The 20,201-nt window shown below is 38.9% G+C and overlaps 2 protein-coding genes across 4 annotated transcripts in view; one reads left to right on the forward strand and one right to left on the reverse strand.

The window, feature by feature from the left end:
* The window catches only part of YTHDC2 (YTH N6-methyladenosine RNA binding protein C2), a 53,647-nt gene extending 53,349 nt beyond the window's left edge, over positions 1-298 (reverse strand). For both annotated transcript variants that reach the window (XM_072416081.1, XM_072416080.1), the window contains exon 1: positions 210-298. The gene's annotated coding sequence lies outside the window, so the exon portion shown is untranslated. The remainder of the gene's footprint in view (positions 1-209) is intronic.
* Positions 299-16,393: 16,095 nt separating this feature from the next.
* The window catches only part of MCC (MCC regulator of WNT signaling pathway), a 159,341-nt gene continuing 155,533 nt past the window's right edge, over positions 16,394-20,201 (forward strand). The window contains exon 1 of one of the 2 annotated variants that reach the window (XM_072416083.1): positions 16,394-16,568. In XM_072416083.1, coding sequence (XP_072272184.1) covers positions 16,435-16,568 — 134 coding nt within the window. In that variant the 5' untranslated portion in view covers positions 16,394-16,434. The remainder of the gene's footprint in view (positions 16,569-20,201) is intronic. The other variant, XM_072416082.1, reaches the window with a different exon arrangement.

Here is a 20,201-nt window from a genome sequence, read left to right on the forward strand (position 1 = left end):
ATGTTTTGCGTCACCATGAAGTCAATATAAGGGTGAAGCTGTCCCCTCAGAGCCCAGTGATAATTCTGTCCCGTCACAGGCACTAGATACGCCTGACAGAAAGCATACCCTGCTGTATACCACGGCTCCGTGTTACCCATACAAGTCAATATTTCATGTCACTGTTGGCCGTCCATTCATAGTGCACTGACAGAACGAGTCTACCTCACCTCTCGTGTGACGACACGTCCGCCTCCAGCCGCACTCTTTACAAACAGCAGGCCCCACAAACGGGACTTTCCCGGTGATTCCAGAGGGAGGAGCGAACACTGATCACGTGACTGCGATCCCCGCTCTGATTGTTGGCTGCTTGGTGATGCAAGAGCCTGATCGGCCATGATTGAATGGGGCAAGAGAGTCAGAGTTTACAGATTGTTTCTTTTGTAGGCAGAGCTTTGTGACACCAAGGGTAGAAAAGTACTACATCTTTTTAAAGTGTATGTGCAGCCAAACATTTTGTTTAGAAAAAAGGGGTTTCATTATTTTTTATTCTTCGCTGTTTGTTAACTGTTCTCTTTACTTTTGTTACTTTAAAGGGAACTTACTGTTTTCTTTACCCAAAAATGCAACAGTAAAGTTGGAGTAAATATCCCAAATTTAATGGAATTCCTACTGAAAGAATTTCACTCATTCTTTGTTATGGGACAAATAAAAACTTTTGGATTTCCCCAAATTTTCTTTCTGTCAATACCCATAATAAATTGATTTGTTTATAAAACAGTGAATCTGATATTCCCTCAAACATTCCATCATGGGAATATATTGAAACATATATACCTGGAAGATTCCCACAAAAGAATGTTTGAGAGAATGTCTGATTCCCTGTTTTACAAAAATAGAGCCCAAGGGTTGCAGTGCTTAGTTTAAATAAATAGGTGAATCACTCCAGATGGCAATATAAACTTGAGGGCAGTGGCGGATGTAGCCAACAATGGACCCCTGTGCCAAACTGACTTGGCCTACCCCCACCAAACTGATTGGCGTCACCTTATGACTGAGGAGGGAACTCGGTCCTAATTCAACAGCACATTTTGATAGAGACTCTAACTCCCCAACTCCCCTAATTCCCCATTGCATGAAAACAATGCTTTATCTAAAGATACGTTTAAAGAAATCGTCAGAAGTCAGAGGAAATGTATTGATTAAAGTATAAATAAAGGCAAACTTTAAAATAAAATAATAAAGTAATGAGGGGATAGTTCCCTTGCTATGTTTGTATTGCTGTCCTGGTTAGGGAGATTGACTCTCTATAAGGTGCACAGTCAGATGGTTCTTGTCCGATAATCGGCTTAGGGCTAATATCGGACGAGAATCTGGTGTGTGTACAGTGCTCGTCATCCATCCTGGCGGATCCGCAGATGATGAACAATGAAAATGAAAGGGAGAGAGCGCAGTGGGGTGCAGCTTGGTTATTCTTCTCCTCTCCTCCACATAGAGCAGAACAATGCTGTATTTACAGTACTTGTTCAGTAGTTTGTCATTGGAGAGGATGGTGCAAGATCCTTTCCAACGACAATTATTGCACGTGTGTTTATAGGCTTAGTCCTGATCACCCCTGTCACAGGAATTGAAAGAAGGAGTAAATCCAAAAGTTGGAGTTGCTGCTAGAACAAGGACAAAGGGGAAATCTTCCAATGTGGACAACTGTACTCTTGCCAACTGTTTAAAGAAGAATTCCCACACATCGGAAACATATCCTCGCAGATCCTGTTGAGTCAACAAGACAGGAAGTAATAGGAAAGCTCACCAACAAGACAAGATGGCAAACAAATTTTAGTGGTTTTTACGTCCAACATTTAAAAAAAAATTCTTAGATATCCTTTAGATACCCACAAAGAACATTAATTACATATTACTGCATACCTTATTTTATATCTAGTTTTTCTGACTTTTTCAGAACCCTTTTAGTTTGTTCACACCAATGTAAGTTGTTTATAGGATATAAACCTGATGGCCCAAAAGAGCTGGGGGTCTCACCTCTACAGAGGTTACAGCAACCTTTCTCCAATTTTTTACCCTAAAAGATCCCTTGAAATAATTTTTAGGTCTCAGGGAACCCATGCCAAAATAAGTTTTTTAGGAATCAATGGGAAATACTTCAACATTGGTGGTCAGTGGGATGATTGACACTTCTTACAATGATGTTCAGAATGTTACCTTTACAGGTAAACCCTTGGTGTCCTGCAGGTTGCTCTGCCAAGTGTCGATGGCAAATAAACCCCTAGCAACCTCTAGATGAACCCTGGCTAAGAATGGCTGGGTTACAGCCTTCCTGCTGCTGTGCCAGCCATCTGGACAAATAAAGCAAGTAGACATTTTTATTTTCATTACACACACACATCAACAGCCTTGCCAACATTATGCTGGGCCAGCCCCAACAGTATAAGTTATGCAGGAGATCAGAAAGATCACTGACATTAGGAGCACCCAGGAAAGTAAAATTATAGTAAGTATAAAAAGAAGATATATCCTATTCCAGTACAGTGCAAAATCCACAAAGAAGAATGTATTATTACTGATAAGCACTATGAGTACTAATTTGTCAGGTACATGTAAAGAATCATCAAGTCAAGTGCATCTGTATTACTGTATACTGAATAAAGTTGAAAAACAGCCAAGGTGCTGCTACCAAGGTGCTGCTGCCAATATTCCAATGCCTCCCCGTGGGATGTGCGAAAGGCTGAGGATCCCAAATAACAGCACCATGTAGTGCAGCAGTGAGCCAGAGTGATGAGGAACACCATGGTTTTGTATTTACAATAACCTGGGCTAAAGACAGAAGAAGAATTATGTTATCATTTCACCTGGAAAAATGCAACCAGGTGCTGCAGAGGAGTTTCGACTTTAGGTCCTTCAAACAGGGCTTCTCCTTTTTCATTAAACACAGCTAGTAAAGACATTCTAAAATCAGCATACTTGCTCTCTTTTCTTGTTCCATGTCCATTATTAAAAAAAAGGATTACATCTATTGGATCATAATGACAGACAGGTACTTACATCTATTACAGGTTTCCTTTTTAGTAAAACAATTGGTAAAGTTTTAATAAATATAAAAATACTATAATTGAAATCCAGCTACCTAAAGCAGATTTAAATCAGTAACCCTAATCGTTGGGGAACATTGTAGTAACAAAATAATACTAAAGAATAGGGGGCCAAGCAGTACTCTAGGTACTTCAGATTTGGAGCTCCAGAAGCACACTGCAAGGTATGTACACTAAGGTGTATTTTAGGTACTTCATTTAAAAGTAACAGCATTGTTTGTTTCAACTTTTTGCTTCACACTGAACAGTTAGACCAATGTGTCTGTAACTTGTGTTAGAACTTCTGTTAAATCCATTTATAGATTGATCACTAGAGGGAGCTCTAAACTCACTAACCAATTAGTATATGCCCAACATACTATCAACTTGTATGTAACAGAATTACTGGTATTATTATTAATATTATTATTATTATTATTATTAATAATAATAATAATAATTATAATAAACAGTATTTATATAGTACCAACATATTATGTAGCATTGTACATTAAATAGGGATTGCAAAAAACAGACAGATGCAAAGAATGACACAGGAGGAGCATCTGCATTTACCCCCTATCCCTGCTAATGAGACATCTAAAATACGGGACACTGTGTATTGCAATTACAACTTGCATGTACTTTATTATTGGTCCATCGGTTTAAAAAGCAGCCTTTTTAATTTAAATATCGGAAAGCATGTGGAGCCTGCAAAAAGTTTGTTATGGAGCTGGGCTGTGTAAGGCCTTGTTTAGACTCATAGCCTCTTGATGGCTGTAAAGCAGTGGTGTTACCACATTACAAGTACAGTCTGATGCTGGACACAGGGTCTAGCCCAGTGGTGTCAAACTCTGGCCCGAGGGCCAAATTTGCCCGCCAAATGAATTTTTATGGCACCCAAAGGAATTCTAGATATGAATGCAGTTGGCCCGCCACTGACATGAACTAGCGCTGCTACTACGATTCCCGTCATCACTCGCGTCTATAGACCAGCGGCCTCTCTGCCTATGCAAGGCACCACATTGGACTGTTTTATAGACACAAGTAATGCCAGGAATTGTAGTAGCAGCATCACTCACGTCTCACAAAATCAGAAACTCGTTTCATTTTTTAAAGGGTTTATCATATTGATATGGATGCAGCTGTACATTACAACAGGGTATACATTGTAGGCATTACTATATTGGCTTTATGCAAATAACCTCCACCCCCCAACATAAAAAGGTTATACATATTTGTGGATTTGTGTAAAAGACTACATTAATTCTGACCACGCCAAGTAGATTTTATTTTGCAGCTGGGAGATGCAGGACACCATGCTTCATTGATTGACAGGGATACCCAGCAGGAGTTTCACTATCAAACCATTTCTGGGGTGTAGCATGCACACACAGGGACAAATAGGTATTTTATAATAACACACTCCCTACCTGCTTACATGTATTGACACAAATTACTATAAGAAGGAAAAAAGCGATGCAGCTTTGTGTGCACATTGATTGATTCAAAACTTGCAATGTAGGAATCTTGTCAGGTTTTGTGCAAGCTGGTTAAGAAGACATCAATGTTTTATTATATGTATTACCTTGCTTTGCCTGCAAAGATGTACTGTGGTCTTTACATGAATGTTTTATTTAATCTGTACAATGCTTTCATCAAAAAATATTGCCTGCACCTAGCACAATAACCAACATATTTCCTAAAATGTCACTTATTTGGTATTATATATAACAAAAGAAAAAAAAACGCCCCACTGTAGTCTATTGCCTCTACATTCTAATACGTCCTGTGTACAATTTCCAAATTACTGTTAAAGGAGCAGACATAGGATTGCTTGTTTATCCTATCATCGATATGCAGGTTAAAACTGCAATAGCAGTATGGAATAACCTGCAAATGATTTTTGTGCTCTCTTTATATTTCCTATTACTGAGTTCATTTAGAGCATGCAGGTCTGGTTTTGGTCTTTCTTCATTATTTATATCTCTTTATGTATATAATAGGGGGGCACATTTCACAATGGATGTGTGGCTGAGAGCACAACTTGACTTACAGTGTGCCATTTGGCATGTTTCCAACCCCTTAGTTTATGTCCTTGAACTGCAAGATAAGGGTCTTGTCATTTTGTTCACATTATCCTGGTAATGGGGATAGGAGTTTACAAAGCTGAAGTTCTGATGTATGCCAGAACTTATATTTGACATCAGTTTTGTGCTAATGAGACACTGTCCATGGCTTGAAAATGTATGTTCACATTTTTTTTTATCTAAATCTGGTGCCATGTTACTCAGCTGAAATATTGAAGAACCTGTCTTGTAGATACGTTAGAGAATACAAAAAATGCTACTCCCGAGAAAGAAAACAGATATTTGCCAGTTTGAGAGAAAATTAGGGAGACAACATAATCTTTGTGGAGCAGTTGGTGAGTATCCTCCAACCTAAAACCATTATCATTGATTTGTATGTTGTCTGCAAACTTGACAATCTGGAGCATGTGTGAATGATAGTAAGTAATGCTATGTTAATGTGCTATGTTAGGGCATCACAAGACCCATACAAATTACCAGCAGTGAGCTCTTACTGGTATTTTAGTGCTCCGGAAGGCTTTTGTTTAGCACATTGGACATTTAAATGAAGACTTGGGGATTGTGTTAGAATTGCAGGTTGAATTTGTGTGGGACATAATAGTCCAAAAGAAACTTCAGTAAATCATCAAAATACACAAATAGATGATTTACTATTTACTATTTTTATATTGTACAGATGGATGCATCATGTGATGAACACCACTGTCTCTTTTTTTGCCTGTTTTTACACAATTGTTTATAGAGCAGGCACTCCCAACGCAAACTATATTTATCTTTCAGACAGCTTCTGGCAACTAGGGTATTACACTAATTAAACTATCTGAAAATATAATGCCTTAATGACCTTGAAAATTAAATACATAACCAGTTTATTTGCTAGAGTTTTTCTTGTAAAATGCAGAAGTTTAGGCAAATCTTTTCTTTGTTCAGCTCTAAGCTGGTTACCACTCTGAATTGTACATGCCACAAAATTTAAAATGTAATATATTGTCAGCCTGAACTTTTGTTCCCAGGCATAAAGAAGGGATAGAATCCCTTTTGAGCATGTTTACCTCTTTTGGTAAAATTTTCCTTTTTATGAATTGTTTTGTTTCTATATTCACATTTAAAGCAATGCCTCCTGGTTGTTGCTGGCCTCTGTATAGTAAGGGTGCTGCCCCATTTACTCCCCTATATGCAGGCAAATGTGGTATAGCCATAGGATTCAGAGCCTAGCAGTGCAATTTCAGTGCCCAGCAGATTGAACAATGAAATCTGGTCCAATTACCTCTAATGTTAAGTAAATTTTTAACAAGAAATTACTGGCTGCACACTTAGGACATGATATTCAAAGGCCCTGAGCACAAAGTAGCCCCTAGGCAAACTTCTATTTTCATTATTGCTGTCACGTGAGATATATGTCTTCCTAACTTATTTGAACAGATCTTTGATTAATGTATTTGTGTTCAGTTTTTTTGTCTTGAGATTTGTTTGTAATATGCTTGAGATGTGGTTGGGGTAGCATTTATTAATTGTTGAATAGTAATTTTCTGATAAAACCAGGTTAGTTTGTGTCTTTTAGAGCTTCCAATAAGTTATTTATACATAATTATATTAACACTATATATATATATATATATATATATATATATATATAGTGTGTTTAATTTTTATTCATTATTTCCCACTTTAAATCACTATAGGATTTTCTTTTTAAAACTCAAAATAAAACTGGTAGTATGTAATTTTGCTAATCTACCAATATAATATATAACACATAGTATATTTTTATTCTTTACTTTATCACTATATCTACCACCCCTTGATTATGCTAATCTACGGTCATGTGGTTCAGATCTTGAATAACCTCTGAAATAATGTTTAGAACATCTTTAGGCTTAGTCTACATGGACATTTTCCCCAGCGTTTAACTTGAGGCTTTAAAAGATCATGTTTGAAATTCCCATGCATTCCAATGGGCTAATCTACACCAGGACGTTTCCTTGAGGCACGTTTATGAACGTTATCTATAATGTTGCTTGCAATGTTTATAAAATTAAAACGCGAGGTTAATGCTGAAAAACACGGGAAACACTTCCATTGATTTTAATGGGATGTTTTTCCGTGTTTATAAGGACTTGAAACATTAACGTGTTAAAACCACAGAAGAACCCATTATAGAGGTTTTCCAGCGTTTTAAAGGCAAGCTTGAAAAGGCCAATAAAAGTGCAAAAAAACGCATATAAACACAGAAGGAACGTTTACATGCGTTTTTAAAAACTTCTGTGTAGACCCAGCCTTAAAGGGTTCCTAACAGGGAGAAATGCTAATCTAGGTTTAAAGAGGCCAAAACACAGTTAACTAAACCTTTTTTATTAGATAAATCCTAACAGCGCCTTTATTATATGGAGGTGTTGTTTCTAAAACTAAACTTAGGAAAAAAAGAAAATAATATTGCTGCATGACTGTGTGTGTTTTCTATCCATGTGTCCAATAGAACAGATTCCCAGCCTTTCTGTCCTATCTGGCAATCTTTATCTTCCATATGCTAAAAAAATGTACTGCTGCATAAATTATACTAGCCGATTTTATATATTTCTCTTCTCCATGACACCAAAACAGGATATACTGGGAAATCTAGATTTTACCCATTAGATATATTTTTTGTGTGTGTATGTAAATACTCTAGCAGTAAAACCGTAAACCATTTTATAGGGAAAATCCATAATCCATACAATCCAGACCTCCACCATGCTACATGGACATATTTAGGTATCAATTAGCATACTTCCATTGCATACTATACCAAACTCATCCTTGGTGTATTATCATCATTTACAGTATGCCATAGGTACATAATGCTGTCAGCATGCCTACTTCTTGATTTGGAGTGAAACTTCAAATCCCAAAACCCCCCAGAGAAGATGACAAGGTGAAGTGGAGAAAAAAAAAATCATTTTTGTCTAGAGATAGACTTGTGAGAATGAGCGGTGATGGCAACATAATGTACCTAGGTTTACTTTAAAACCACATCAAACCCACAGTGTGTTATCGTCCTAGTACATCACAGAAGAAAGCAGAAAGCGCTGCTTGTTCCTACAATACTCTAAAATCGATGCAAGTCTTTATTCAGCATCTAAACCACTGTGCACTCATCTATATGGCTTTATGAAGCACTAAAGCATCCGCATGAAATACAGACATTGTAATAACAAGACAATAATACAAACTGCTGAAAATCTTTCCGCTATCCTATTTCTTGTAAAGCCATTCAGTGTAATTCCTGTGAAATAATTGACAATCAATAAGGTATTCCTTCTGACAAACCATGTTACATCTCCATGGCAGTGCTTCAAGTGTCATTTGCTCTAAGCTTTTAAAAAAACAAGAAGAGATTTAACAACATGTAATCAAGCTTTACACCTGGAAAGAACAAGCAAGATACAGACCACACAATGACATGTTCCAACAAATCACAGGAACATACCAGGACTCTTATATTGACATGATCACTGTCATTGGTTTATTATCTCTCTGTTTAGCACTTTTGTGACAGTTTATAGGAAAGAAAAAAAATAATTTGAGGCCTTTCTGTGAGTCCAGACCATACCCGCTGGTCCTAGCTTCATTACAACCTGGCCTTAAAGTGTACCCCCATATCAACAGTCACCATGTACTTTTCACATTTTTCATTATTTATTTTATTTTTTCAAATTTTATTGCTGCTGATGCCTACCAACCACTTGTAGGCACTGAGTACTTTCCTGCCCAAAACAATTCAGCTAATTGCACCTAATTGTGCTGTCTGTTCTGCCGTTATGAATTGAATGACAACTGCTCAATAAACCAACTAACAAGGAGCTAATAAACTACAAGAGAGGAAGAATTAAAATGAATTAAATCCAGGACTTAGCTGAACTGTCTGGCAGGCTAACCAGATCGCAAGACTAGCTGAACAGATGTATAAATCATTTGTCAGAGAAAACACTTTAGTTTTAGATACAAGCTATTTGCCTGGAATGCAGCCTAAGTATTTTGAATGTGGCTTTTTCCATGAAAAAAACAATGATCCTGAGGAATACATGGAAGTACTTTGTGTAAATAAACCTAGTTTGATATTTTTAGAAATCTTTCAGCAAACATTTAATTTTTTTCTTGTATCTCTTAAAGTTACCTGGGCTTCTCTGCTTGGTCTCTGTTATTTCTGGGAGTTTTCAGAGGGACTGTACAAGCAGAAAGCAATTATTTTTTTCCAGTTTGCTAGCAGTTATAAAGACAAAAGCAGCGGGTGTGTTGTAAAATAATTGCTTGAGCAGAAGGGATTTTATGACTATTGTTCTGAAGCTTTACGTGGAGCTTACTGATGTACAATCATTGAAACACTTATAGGCAGATGTTCTGCTAAAACAAACTCATACATCAGTTATTCCAAAGACTTTTTTTTCTTCTTTCTCTTGCCTTCATCTCCCCGATAACACAATCTCGTAAGCACAGTGTTCACATCAAGAGCAATAAGGCTGTCCCAATGGTTTGGCACAAAATACTTTGTAACCAAAGAGATCGAATAACAAGAAAAAGCTTCTATTACAGCTATTATTTTCATTTAGCTTTTCGTTTTGCTTTTGTTAACATTGCTTTCCCTAACAATTTTCCAATCTCAAATCAAGTGAGTTAAGGACAAGTTAGGGTTGATTTCATGTAAACCATCTGCAAGCAGATGCTTCTAACAAAGGTAAAGAGTAAAAGAACAGCCCCATTACTTTGGGAATAATAACATTTCAGTAAAAATCACAGTCTATGATACTTTTTTTAACCTCACTTTCTATCCCTGTTACACACTTCCAAGAAAGGGATGAGGCAGTAGTTTTTTGGACAGGAAGACACAGAAAGCTATTACCCTTATTAAACTAAAGCAGATAGACTTTTGTATTCACTATTAAATCTTTTTTTTTCAGTAGTTCATTGGGGGCCACAGCAGACCTCCGGATATACACAGAGATCTTAGGAGACTGGCCAATAAACAAATCAAAAGGAATACCGTTTCCTAGTGGTTACTCCTCCTGCACATACAAAGAAGGCCAAGATTGGCAGTAAAAGAAGGTGACATTAACTAAACATAACTTTTGGGGGTTATGTTTATGCACCAAACATAACATCAATAGGCCTACCTCGAATGTTCTGGGTTGTCTAAATCAAGACCATACCTGCAAGACCTTTCACCCAAAACTGACGGTAGCTAGAACCGTGACATTTCCCAATAAGTAACTGCATGAGCTGAGGACCAGGTAGCATACTTTGGAAAAAGGATGTCTGGTTTTGAAAGGTCCCTGATAAATCTACTGCACTGGTAAAATGAACAATGACATATGACAGGAGTTAATAAGGTTTGTAAGAGTACCACTTAGATGTTACCTAGTATATCCAATATGTATAGGAAAGAATCTGACAAAGGCTTCTGTAGAACAGTTTAGATCAGGCTTTTAGGAAACTCTCTGTAATGAACGGGGTCCTGGGTACAACTTGTCCTAAATCGGACTCAGGAGATGATTCAGGGGAAGGTCACTTACAGGAGACCATATATGAAAAGCCGCCTGTTTTACTTTAGACAACTTGACAGAAAACCTACCAAAACATGGGGATAATTGTAAAGAATCAGAGATCTAGCGACAGCCATATTAGGAATGTCAAGAAAGGTTTTCAAAGAAGGTAAAAGGGTCACCAGAGTAGTGCAAAATAGACTGTAGAGTCACCATGATGGCTGCCCTCCTTCTAGTGTCAGGTATGCTGTATGAGACAGGGAAAAACTCAATTAAACTGATTGCAAGCTCCTAATCCTAAAACCCTGCAGCTAAAAAAGTAGCTAAGCAGACTAGAGGAGTACATTTTTTTTTACCTTAAGAAGGCAATGAATTTGTCAGGATCCCAAGTCAACAACTGATGTACCTCTACAGTCTGCTGTATGGCTGAATGTGTAGAGGTTAATACAAGCAGAGTGCAGAAAAATGATTATAGATAGGAGGCCTAATTGTTTTATATTTGTTTTGCCTTTAGGGAAAATTAGTTTAGGACTCTTTAAAAATTTGCATCATTTTATGTCCTGATAAGGAAGCTGTACAGCAAAGAAACTTTGCGATAAAAATCTGTCTAAGGCTCCTACCCTGCTCCACTGTATCTAAAATCAAATATATGTTTTGTCTAGAGTTTAAAATGTAAGATTGTAGTCAGGGTTTTTTTTATCTGCACAGTTTATGATAAAATAGAACCTCAACAAAGTCAATCATAAATATACAACATGTATAATTGCTGGTGTGGATAAAAAATCCTCTTTTTCTGATTTGGCTGCAGAAAATAGGGATTATTGAAAGAACATACAGCTTCTTTGAGTTTCAAGCAGCAAATGAACTACTCTTGCAAAAACTAGTAATAAACGTTTTGTCAACTTGTGGATTGTCAGAAAAAACAAATCTGTTTAGATTGGATGAAAAGACCAAGGTAAACCATAAAAGTTCTTGTCAACAGGCATTGATGTGTGCTAACCTGCACTGACACATATTTTAACATGCATTGGTATTTAATATCAACACGAATCATAAAATAATTTAACAAATGTTGAAGTGCGCCATGATGAATTGTGGTGCTTTCTAAAACCTTGATATTCACTTACACTGTCTTTCCATTGATTTAAAAAAAGAAGATTAAAGAAAAATGAACAAGTGTGAATTAGCCTAAAATGTGTGTAAAACTGTTTTTCTAGTTTTGATAAATGGGCTAGGACTAGATTTTTTTTTTTAGAATAGTTATCAGGACAAGAAAGAAAGGTCTGCAGGCGGGGGGGGGGGGGGGGGGGGGCGGGGGGGGGGGGGGGGTGCTTATTTGGAATCTGGGGTTCCATAGATTTCTGCCCCTCATCCTCGGGGATGAATATATTGGTACATAGCACCCCTTACCTATTCCCAGCCATGGTTAAAGAAAAAAGACCTAGAAACACACGTGTCCATAATTATTATTTTTTAAAACAAATACTTTTTTTTGCCACCTCCTGCAAAGTCTTATGTCCAGTGATGACAGCTCTCCTCCACAATGCTACAGACATATATATATACAAAAGCACATGTTTGAAAATAGCAGTTGTGCCATGTATATTAGGAACTGCCATACATGCCAAAGCATTAGCAATAATTGTAGTCCCATCATTTACTCATAACTCATGATTCATAACTCTTTTTAAAGTGTTGCCTATAGACAGTTTTGGGTACATTGGTTTTTTGTTTGCTGTCTTACAGGCATACAATTTTCAGGCTTCCCTGATTGGGTGTTTATTTACTCATTGCAAACATATCTATTACCACCACAAAAAAAAAACTATGATATCAAAATGTCACTTTACTAAAAGCAAAATGTGTTGTTTGTACCAGTGGTAGCATGGTTAATAATCAGATATGTTGTAGTGCATTTCTGGCATAAGTGCAGGGCCTAGTATACTCCTAGAATATATGTAATTTTTGTGATAAGCACCCACTAACTTTAAAAATTGAGGTAACTTTAAATACGACATCTTAAGTATCTTTCCACTTTAGGAGGAATCAAAGAGTGCATTTGGTTGCTTGAAGTTTGTGTGTATGTATATATAATAGAGACGATTTAAAAAATGTTAAGATGTCACATGTTGGAATTTTCACTATTCTCATATAGTAAAGAAGCAACATTTTGAAGAACTTTCTTTCTTTTTATACAGCCTTAAACACTGCAGACTACTGCCAACTCTGTGAGGAATACAAGGCTTGTGCATTTTACAAATTCCTTCTCATTATGCAGGTCATGTCAGGGTAAGTGTGCGAAGGATAAACATGGGGAGACAGGGTCATTTATTCTTCCCATATTCAAAATGTCACAATATTAATTTAACGGGGCACAGTGCCAACATTCTGCATGAAGTAGGAATGCCCAGTCATTTATTTAAGGATATTTGACTTCTGTGGAAGTGGAAAGGAAGTTTTACTAATTTATTGTGAAGAATTATAACGCAATAAATAGAATTGTTTCTTTAACACTTGTAATACGTGCTAGATGGCAAACATCAAAATCCTTTATACAGAAGAAAGACTGTTCAAATGTAACTTGCAAATTAAACTCCCTAATCATGTTTTTGATACCTGGGTGTGTATATATATTTAATATGTGCATACACACATAAATACTTGTTATTACATATTATTGTTTACTAAATGTTGTCAGCTCTAAGGAAGGATTGTGTTTGTAATGTCTTGGAACTCACATATACAACTGAACTACATATTGCTGCAACCGCACGGCCAAAATTGACTTGTTCCTTTCGGAACCGTGTCACAGTCCACTACAGACATATGCACAAAATGGTTCCCATCCTCTCCAATTCACTTGAATAGGAATGGTTGGGACCACTGTTGAGCCTGCAGCAGAACTCCTGTGATCTAAAATGATCATTAGAAACAAGAATACCTGGGGTGGTACTATGGTACCTGGACTAAACTGCTGCAATATTAGTAGTTGATACCACCAGAAGGTGTCCCCCTGCAGCAATCATAGTCCATTGATTAGTCTCCCATCTGAAGTTGATTTCTGGGAAACTATTAAGCTTTAGCTAATTTCAGACCTCATACCTCATGACCTGTGTGTATACCTTTGATGATTCTCATTCTCTTCTGGTGCTGTTAATAACCTGCACACTACCTGCCCCTTGCTTTCCCCTGATCTGTTCCACCTGGCTTCCATGCTTTTCTGATATGCAATCATAGAGAATATAGTTATTTAGAGTATGTTTGGACATGCTTTAGGATGCCAACATTTGTGATGCTTCTGAGATTATTCAGAATGCATGGATACGTTTAACCTACAGTTGACCTGCTGCAAAATGGTTTTGCACTTCCGTAGATTTGTATGGGTATGAAAACACATTTGACATCATATGCAGCTAGACCAAGTACACTCTGTAAGTAAAATATGTAGATCAGGTCTGACACCCCCTCCCTTTTCTTAAATATATTTTGTAGGATGAAACTGGTGCTAAGAGTGTATCCATTACTCAGCTCTGCAGCACTGCACTGTGAAAGCAGGATGTAGAATTTTCACCAAGAAAGAAAAACATATTAAATGTTAAAATGCTAAGGAAATTCCAGGAAAAAATTGAAACTTGGTATTGTGATCCTTGCTGCCAATATACATATCACATATAATCTATGTACAAGCAATCGCAAACTAACAACTTTTTTTGTTACAAATAAATGATGCTGAAAATACAAATCAAACATACAAACCTAATAAAAACAATAATTTAATCAATTTGTAATACAATGAGCTGTCTGATACTTATGCATACATTTGATCAGAAAAGGGTCAAATTCTGCCATGGCTGTTTGACTTGTCATTGCTGAAATCAATTGAAAGTCCACTAAATCTGTTAGGGTATTTGGTTTACAATACTTATGCACTTAATGATCATGTCTGTTTGTGGTCACTTTAAGAGGACAGCCTTCTCCCATTGAATTACCAGATATCTGTTCCAATTTATTATTTAACCAATTGGCCTTTATATTACTGTATTACTTGACATTACAGTGGTAAGTGCATGTAATTACTTCTGATTTTGACATATTTTGAGCTCACATTGCATTTATTTGCAATTTTGGGGAAAAAAATGGGGATAATAAACTATCTTTTAAATACCCAACAGATCCACATTTTGGACTTCAGAACATGTTTATAGTCTGCGCTGAAGGAGCTCACAGCCCAGTAGTGCCCTTGCTGCATCCTCACAACTCACTGTGTTCCAACCTTCATATCTCCTAAACTGCGTGTTGTAACGACTTGAAGTGTTCAGGGTGCACACATAGCTAATGGCAAGTTAAATCTCCCTCACCTTTAAAAAATGAACATTGGGGTTGCTGTTTCAAAAGCTAGTGAGGCTAGGAGCCAAAAGTTGAAAATGCTAATTCGGGACCCCGGAGCCACTTACATGGCAAGGAACATTGGGGTGGGGCTCCTAAATTTATACCTACCTGTCAAAAAACTATGACTGTCATACTACACTGCCCTGTCCACTTCCCTACTTTGAACCTCAATTTTTCAGGAACATGGAGAAGTAAACAAAATACTCCAAAAATGTAGGTGCAATAGGGGGAACCTTTGGCTAACACCCCCTAAAATTTTATCGCTATGACATCATCAGGATATAAAAAACGCTGCCCATCAAAACACGCTGCCCTGCCGTTACACATAACTGTCTAATTCTCTAACGTGAACCCAAATTTCTTTGGAACAGCATTGGGGGGAAGTAGAGGATGAGGTGTCAGATTCTGGAACAGGGAGTTATGGAAAACTAAAAATGTAGGTGCAAGTGGGGGACACCTGTGGTATATACCCCCTAAAGTTTCATCACTATGGCATCATCAGAACTTACAAATCTCTGCCCATCAAAACGTGCTGCCCTGTTATACATTGGTGTTCGCTTCTAATGCCTGGACCTCAATTTCTCTGGAATGGTAGGGTGCAATGAAACAAAAATTAAAGAAGCAAGTGGACACCTGTGCCTAGCAACCCCTTAAATTTCATTGCGATCACATCGTCAAAACAAAAAACTCTTTCAATCAAAATTTGTTGCCCTGTTTCACATTGCTGTTTGTTTCTAATGCCTGAGGTGGGTTGGGGTTTAAAGTAGGGAGGTTGACAGGGTAATATAGTATGACAGGTATAGCTCTGCGACAGGTAGGTATAAGTTTAGGGGCCCCACATCAATGCTACTTGCTATGTAAATGGAACCGGGGGTCCACAATTTGCATTTTCGTTTCAGGCTCCTGGACTCATTTGCTTTTAAAACCCCAAGCAACCCCAATGTTTAAATTTTCACAAGTTTTAAAGGTGGGAAAATGACATTTGGGGTGCTATTAGCTATGAGGGCCCCTGTGCACCCTGCAAACCTTCAAGTGGGTATGACATACAGTTTAGGAGATATAAAGATTGGAACAGAGTAAGTTGTGAGGCTGCAGAATGTGACATACAGCACTTCTCACACAGTTATCACGCTGTGCTGCTGCTGATGTCATTATACACGCCCACTTGTACACGCCCCTCGGGTGGATCATTTTACAGGCAGCTTTTTTTGATGGAACAACCTCAGCACAGCGCGAGAGCTATGTGAAGAGGAGGGGCGGGGACAATGTGGTTCCCGCCCATCAGAGGAGTTGTGGGCGGGGCTCCGTTTCATGTGTCCGCAGCTGGCTGCTCTGTATCCCAGCAGTGGGCAGTCTCTGGCTGCCCGGCCGTGCACTATGGCGGCCGCTGTAGAAGTGAACGGGAGTACCAGCTGTAGCGGCAGCAGCGATACGTCCAGCACAGGGGAGGAGGAGAGGATGAGGCGCCTGTTTCAGACCTGTGATGGGGACGGGGACGGCTATATAAGCAGGTAAAGGCAGCCCGGTCTGCGCTGCAGGGACCAGCAATGAGAAGACTGAACTTTCTAAGTTCCTAGCAAATAGTTTTCTGCAGGGGGGGCCCTGACTATCCCGGTGTGAGGGGCCAGGCTTCACCAGCATAGCACTCACACCCTCAGGCTATGGAGCTTGATTTGGGGTATTTTGGGCCCCGGGTTGTGCAATGGGCTCTAAAGCTGACAAATGCTCATCTACATCTTAGTTATGGGGTGACCACCTATCCTTGTATGCCATGGCAGCTGGTGATTGTGTGGAAGGATTATGGGAAGAAAGTGCTGTGAGCAGGTCACTTACCTGCATACCTTAGGATGGACATGGTAGGTGGGTTGCAGGCTTCCTATTGGGTGATAAGTGTAGCTGCACAGTACATTTAGCTCCATGGATTGTCTGTAGGTGCTCAGTGTGCTGATCAGGGGGTAGGAGAATGGGGCTAGATCCGGATGGTGGGGGGAGACCCATGAGTCTAGGCCAGGGGTGGGAACATTTGTTTGACTGGGGGGCCACAATGTGTTCTAAAATTTGACAGGGCTGGGCCAGGATCAGATGAATGGAGCGCTGAGACGGGTGTCATTGAACCTGACGTCATGATGGCATAACCCTGCTAACTTTCCCATTGCAGATCTGAGCCTGCGATAGGAGAGTTCACTTCCACGAGCCCGGGATTTGTACAGGGGACAAGGTCTCTGGCTCTGGCCGCTGCGGAGCCGCTTAAGTAGGGAGAGTTCAACAGGCCAGATAAAAAAGCCTAATGGCCCGGGGGCCATTGTAGACCCATGCCTGGTCTAGGTGCTCATTATGGGGATGGTAATGCGTAGAGGATAAGTCTAGGTGCTCAGTGAATGGAGGAAGGGGAAGAGAACATAAGTCTAGGTGCTCAGTGAATGGAGGAAGGGGAAGAGAACATAAGTCTAGGGCTCAGTGAATGGAGGAAGGGGAAGAGAACATAAGTCTAGGTGCTCAGTGAATGGAGGAAGGGGAAGAGAACATAAGTCTAGGTGCTCAGTGAATAGACAAAAGGCAGAGGCCATAGGACAAGGTGCTCAACATGCATATTATATTGAGAGGGAGGATGGGTCTAGGTGCTAAGGGTGTGGAAGATGGGGAGAGACCCATAAGTGCCCATAGGTGCTACGTGTATAGATAATTTAGAGGAGAAGATGGATCTAGGTACTTAAAGTACAGATAATGGGGAGAAGAGGTTGGGTCCAGGTACAAATTGTGCGAACAGTTGGGAGAGACCCATGTGTCTAGGTGATTAGTGCATGTATAGTATTGAGGGGAGGATGGGTCTGGGTGCTCAATGTGTAGATGATGGGGAGAAGAGGACAGGTCTAGGTGCTCAATGTGTAGATGATGGGAAGAAGCAGAAAGTTCTAGGTTCCCCATAATCTTTAGATGCTTTGTAATAACACCTCTTCTCCCAAAATGGATTAAAACAGGTCAGAAGATACAGCATACCCCATTTTTGCTCACTTTGCATGCAGTTATTTTATTTGGGATGTTAAAAGCAAGTCTGTCAACGCATTATTGGTTTGGTTTATTGGTCTGGTACAAGTTTGCATATTTGGAGTTCTGGCTAACTGTTGGCAAACTGTGCTGCTTCACTGTTGCCCTTTAGTAGGGGTGCAATCTATGTTAAACCTTCTGAGCAAGAACCCTGAGTGTGGCCCGGAGTAAAAAACAACAGCTTATAGCAGTAACAAAAAAAAAAAAACACTTATTTGGTCCTGCTGGCGTCCTCCAGTGTTCTGCCTGTCCGATCCAATCCTCTGGTCATGTCCTCCCCTTTGATCAGTCTCCCGGCAATTGCGCTGACGTTCCCGGGCAGGTCTGTTGATGTTGGTGCGTGCAAGGGGACATAGTGGGAATTTCAAATTGTTTTGTTTTGGATTTAATAACTGTGTACAAAGTAATCATTATATATATATATATATATATATAATTATGCTACTGTACCGTTATATTACAGGTTTCAGTATTTTTGATTTATTTATGCACCCTTGTTTTAACAGATTTTTGTGTTTTTTTTTATTTAATGTTTATTAATAAATATTGAACATATTTTGGTGAGTTATGCTTAACAATTACAGGCCTACAATATAAAATAGATTTCCATGAAAGACAATGTACTGCTGTTAGACATAAATACGGACAGAAATGAAGGTTGTTGGGTGCTGGAGCATCCCTCTTCAGGCAGCAAGTACCCACTTCATGGCTGCCTGTTTGTACTGGATGTAAAGAGAACGTTTACCCTAGATGTTTGCTACAAACCATAAGAGAGCTTGGGTCTAATTTTTTTTCTGCATCTGTTTTTTTTAAAGGGTTAATTTAGTTTTCATGATCTTCTGGATGTTTTATATTTCTAGACCAGTTTGCAGCAGTGTCTGCTAGTTTTTCTGTGACTAACCACTAAAAAAATACCATTCTTCCACCAACTACCACTGTAAAAAGTCCTTGTCCCACTGACATTAGTTGTAAGAAGTAATGACCCTTCTCTGCTAACCAGTATAAGAGGCATCTTTCTCCCCTGGACAAGTAAAAGTGCATGTGCTTTACTTATTTATACCTAGGCCACCTAATACTGCAGTGCTGCACTCCTGATGACATTTATAAAATTTTGCTTCAAATTTTGCAGCTGAAACTATTCAATGTAGTTCCCTGCCATTTTCTCCTACACACCAGAAAAAAGCATAGTTAATATCTGGTCGATTTAAACTGGGCCAAATTTTGGAAAACCTGTATTCTTCAAACTATGCAAGATCAGTCATTTGTGAATGATATGGTTCTCTTTGTATTTTTGCCAATGCCATGGTAGCGGTGATGCAAGCTATCACTGGGTAGCTCTTCCTAGACCCTTCCCCTTTAAGTGTAATCCAGAGGGAACTCCTAACTCCTAATAGGCTCATCTGAGGCTAGATAAATGGAAAGTTCCTTGGCATGGTCACCTTTTCAAGGGTACTCTGTTGTTTTTAAAGCAGAACTAAATTCAAAATACAAAAAGTCTCCAAGTTGTAGTTTTTTTTTTTTTTTTAGTAGGTAAGACATGCCAAGTCTACCATTTTCCCTTTCTCCTGGTGTTTTTTTTTTTTGCTTACACTGCAGGGCCCAGTGACCAAAATAGACCTAGATGCTGGGAGAATAGGATCTTGGTGGATCCGGACCAGTTGATAGTGAAGATAGCCATTTCAGGAGAGAAAGCGGTGACAGGGACCGATTATTGTTTTAAGTTGCTTAAAAAAGGTAGATGTGTGCCATATTCCGCAAGTATTTATACCACACTTTCCAGTTACAGCCAAAGTTCTCCCATGCCAATGGCTTTAGTTAAAGCGGAAGTAAACCCAAAACTAAAAAATCCTGCAGAATTAGTCTATCTGTCCGGGGGTTTCTTCCATTGGGTCCTGTGTTGTCCAGGTATCTGTCTTCGGCCCGGTGCAGAGAGAGCACCAGGCGCCGACATCTACTTCTCTTTTCTCCGGATTCTTCTTCCTGCGTTGCCTCATCTCGCGCTGCGCATGCGTGAGATCCGGTGATGTAGATTGGGAAAAAAATTGTAGATCTCACTGCGCATGCGTGAGATTGGCAATTTTTTCTATTGCTGAAAGGGC

The sequence above is a fragment of the Pyxicephalus adspersus genome, chromosome 6, assembly GCF_032062135.1.
Source record: "Pyxicephalus adspersus chromosome 6, UCB_Pads_2.0, whole genome shotgun sequence".
Lineage (NCBI taxonomy): Eukaryota > Metazoa > Chordata > Amphibia > Anura > Pyxicephalidae > Pyxicephalus > Pyxicephalus adspersus.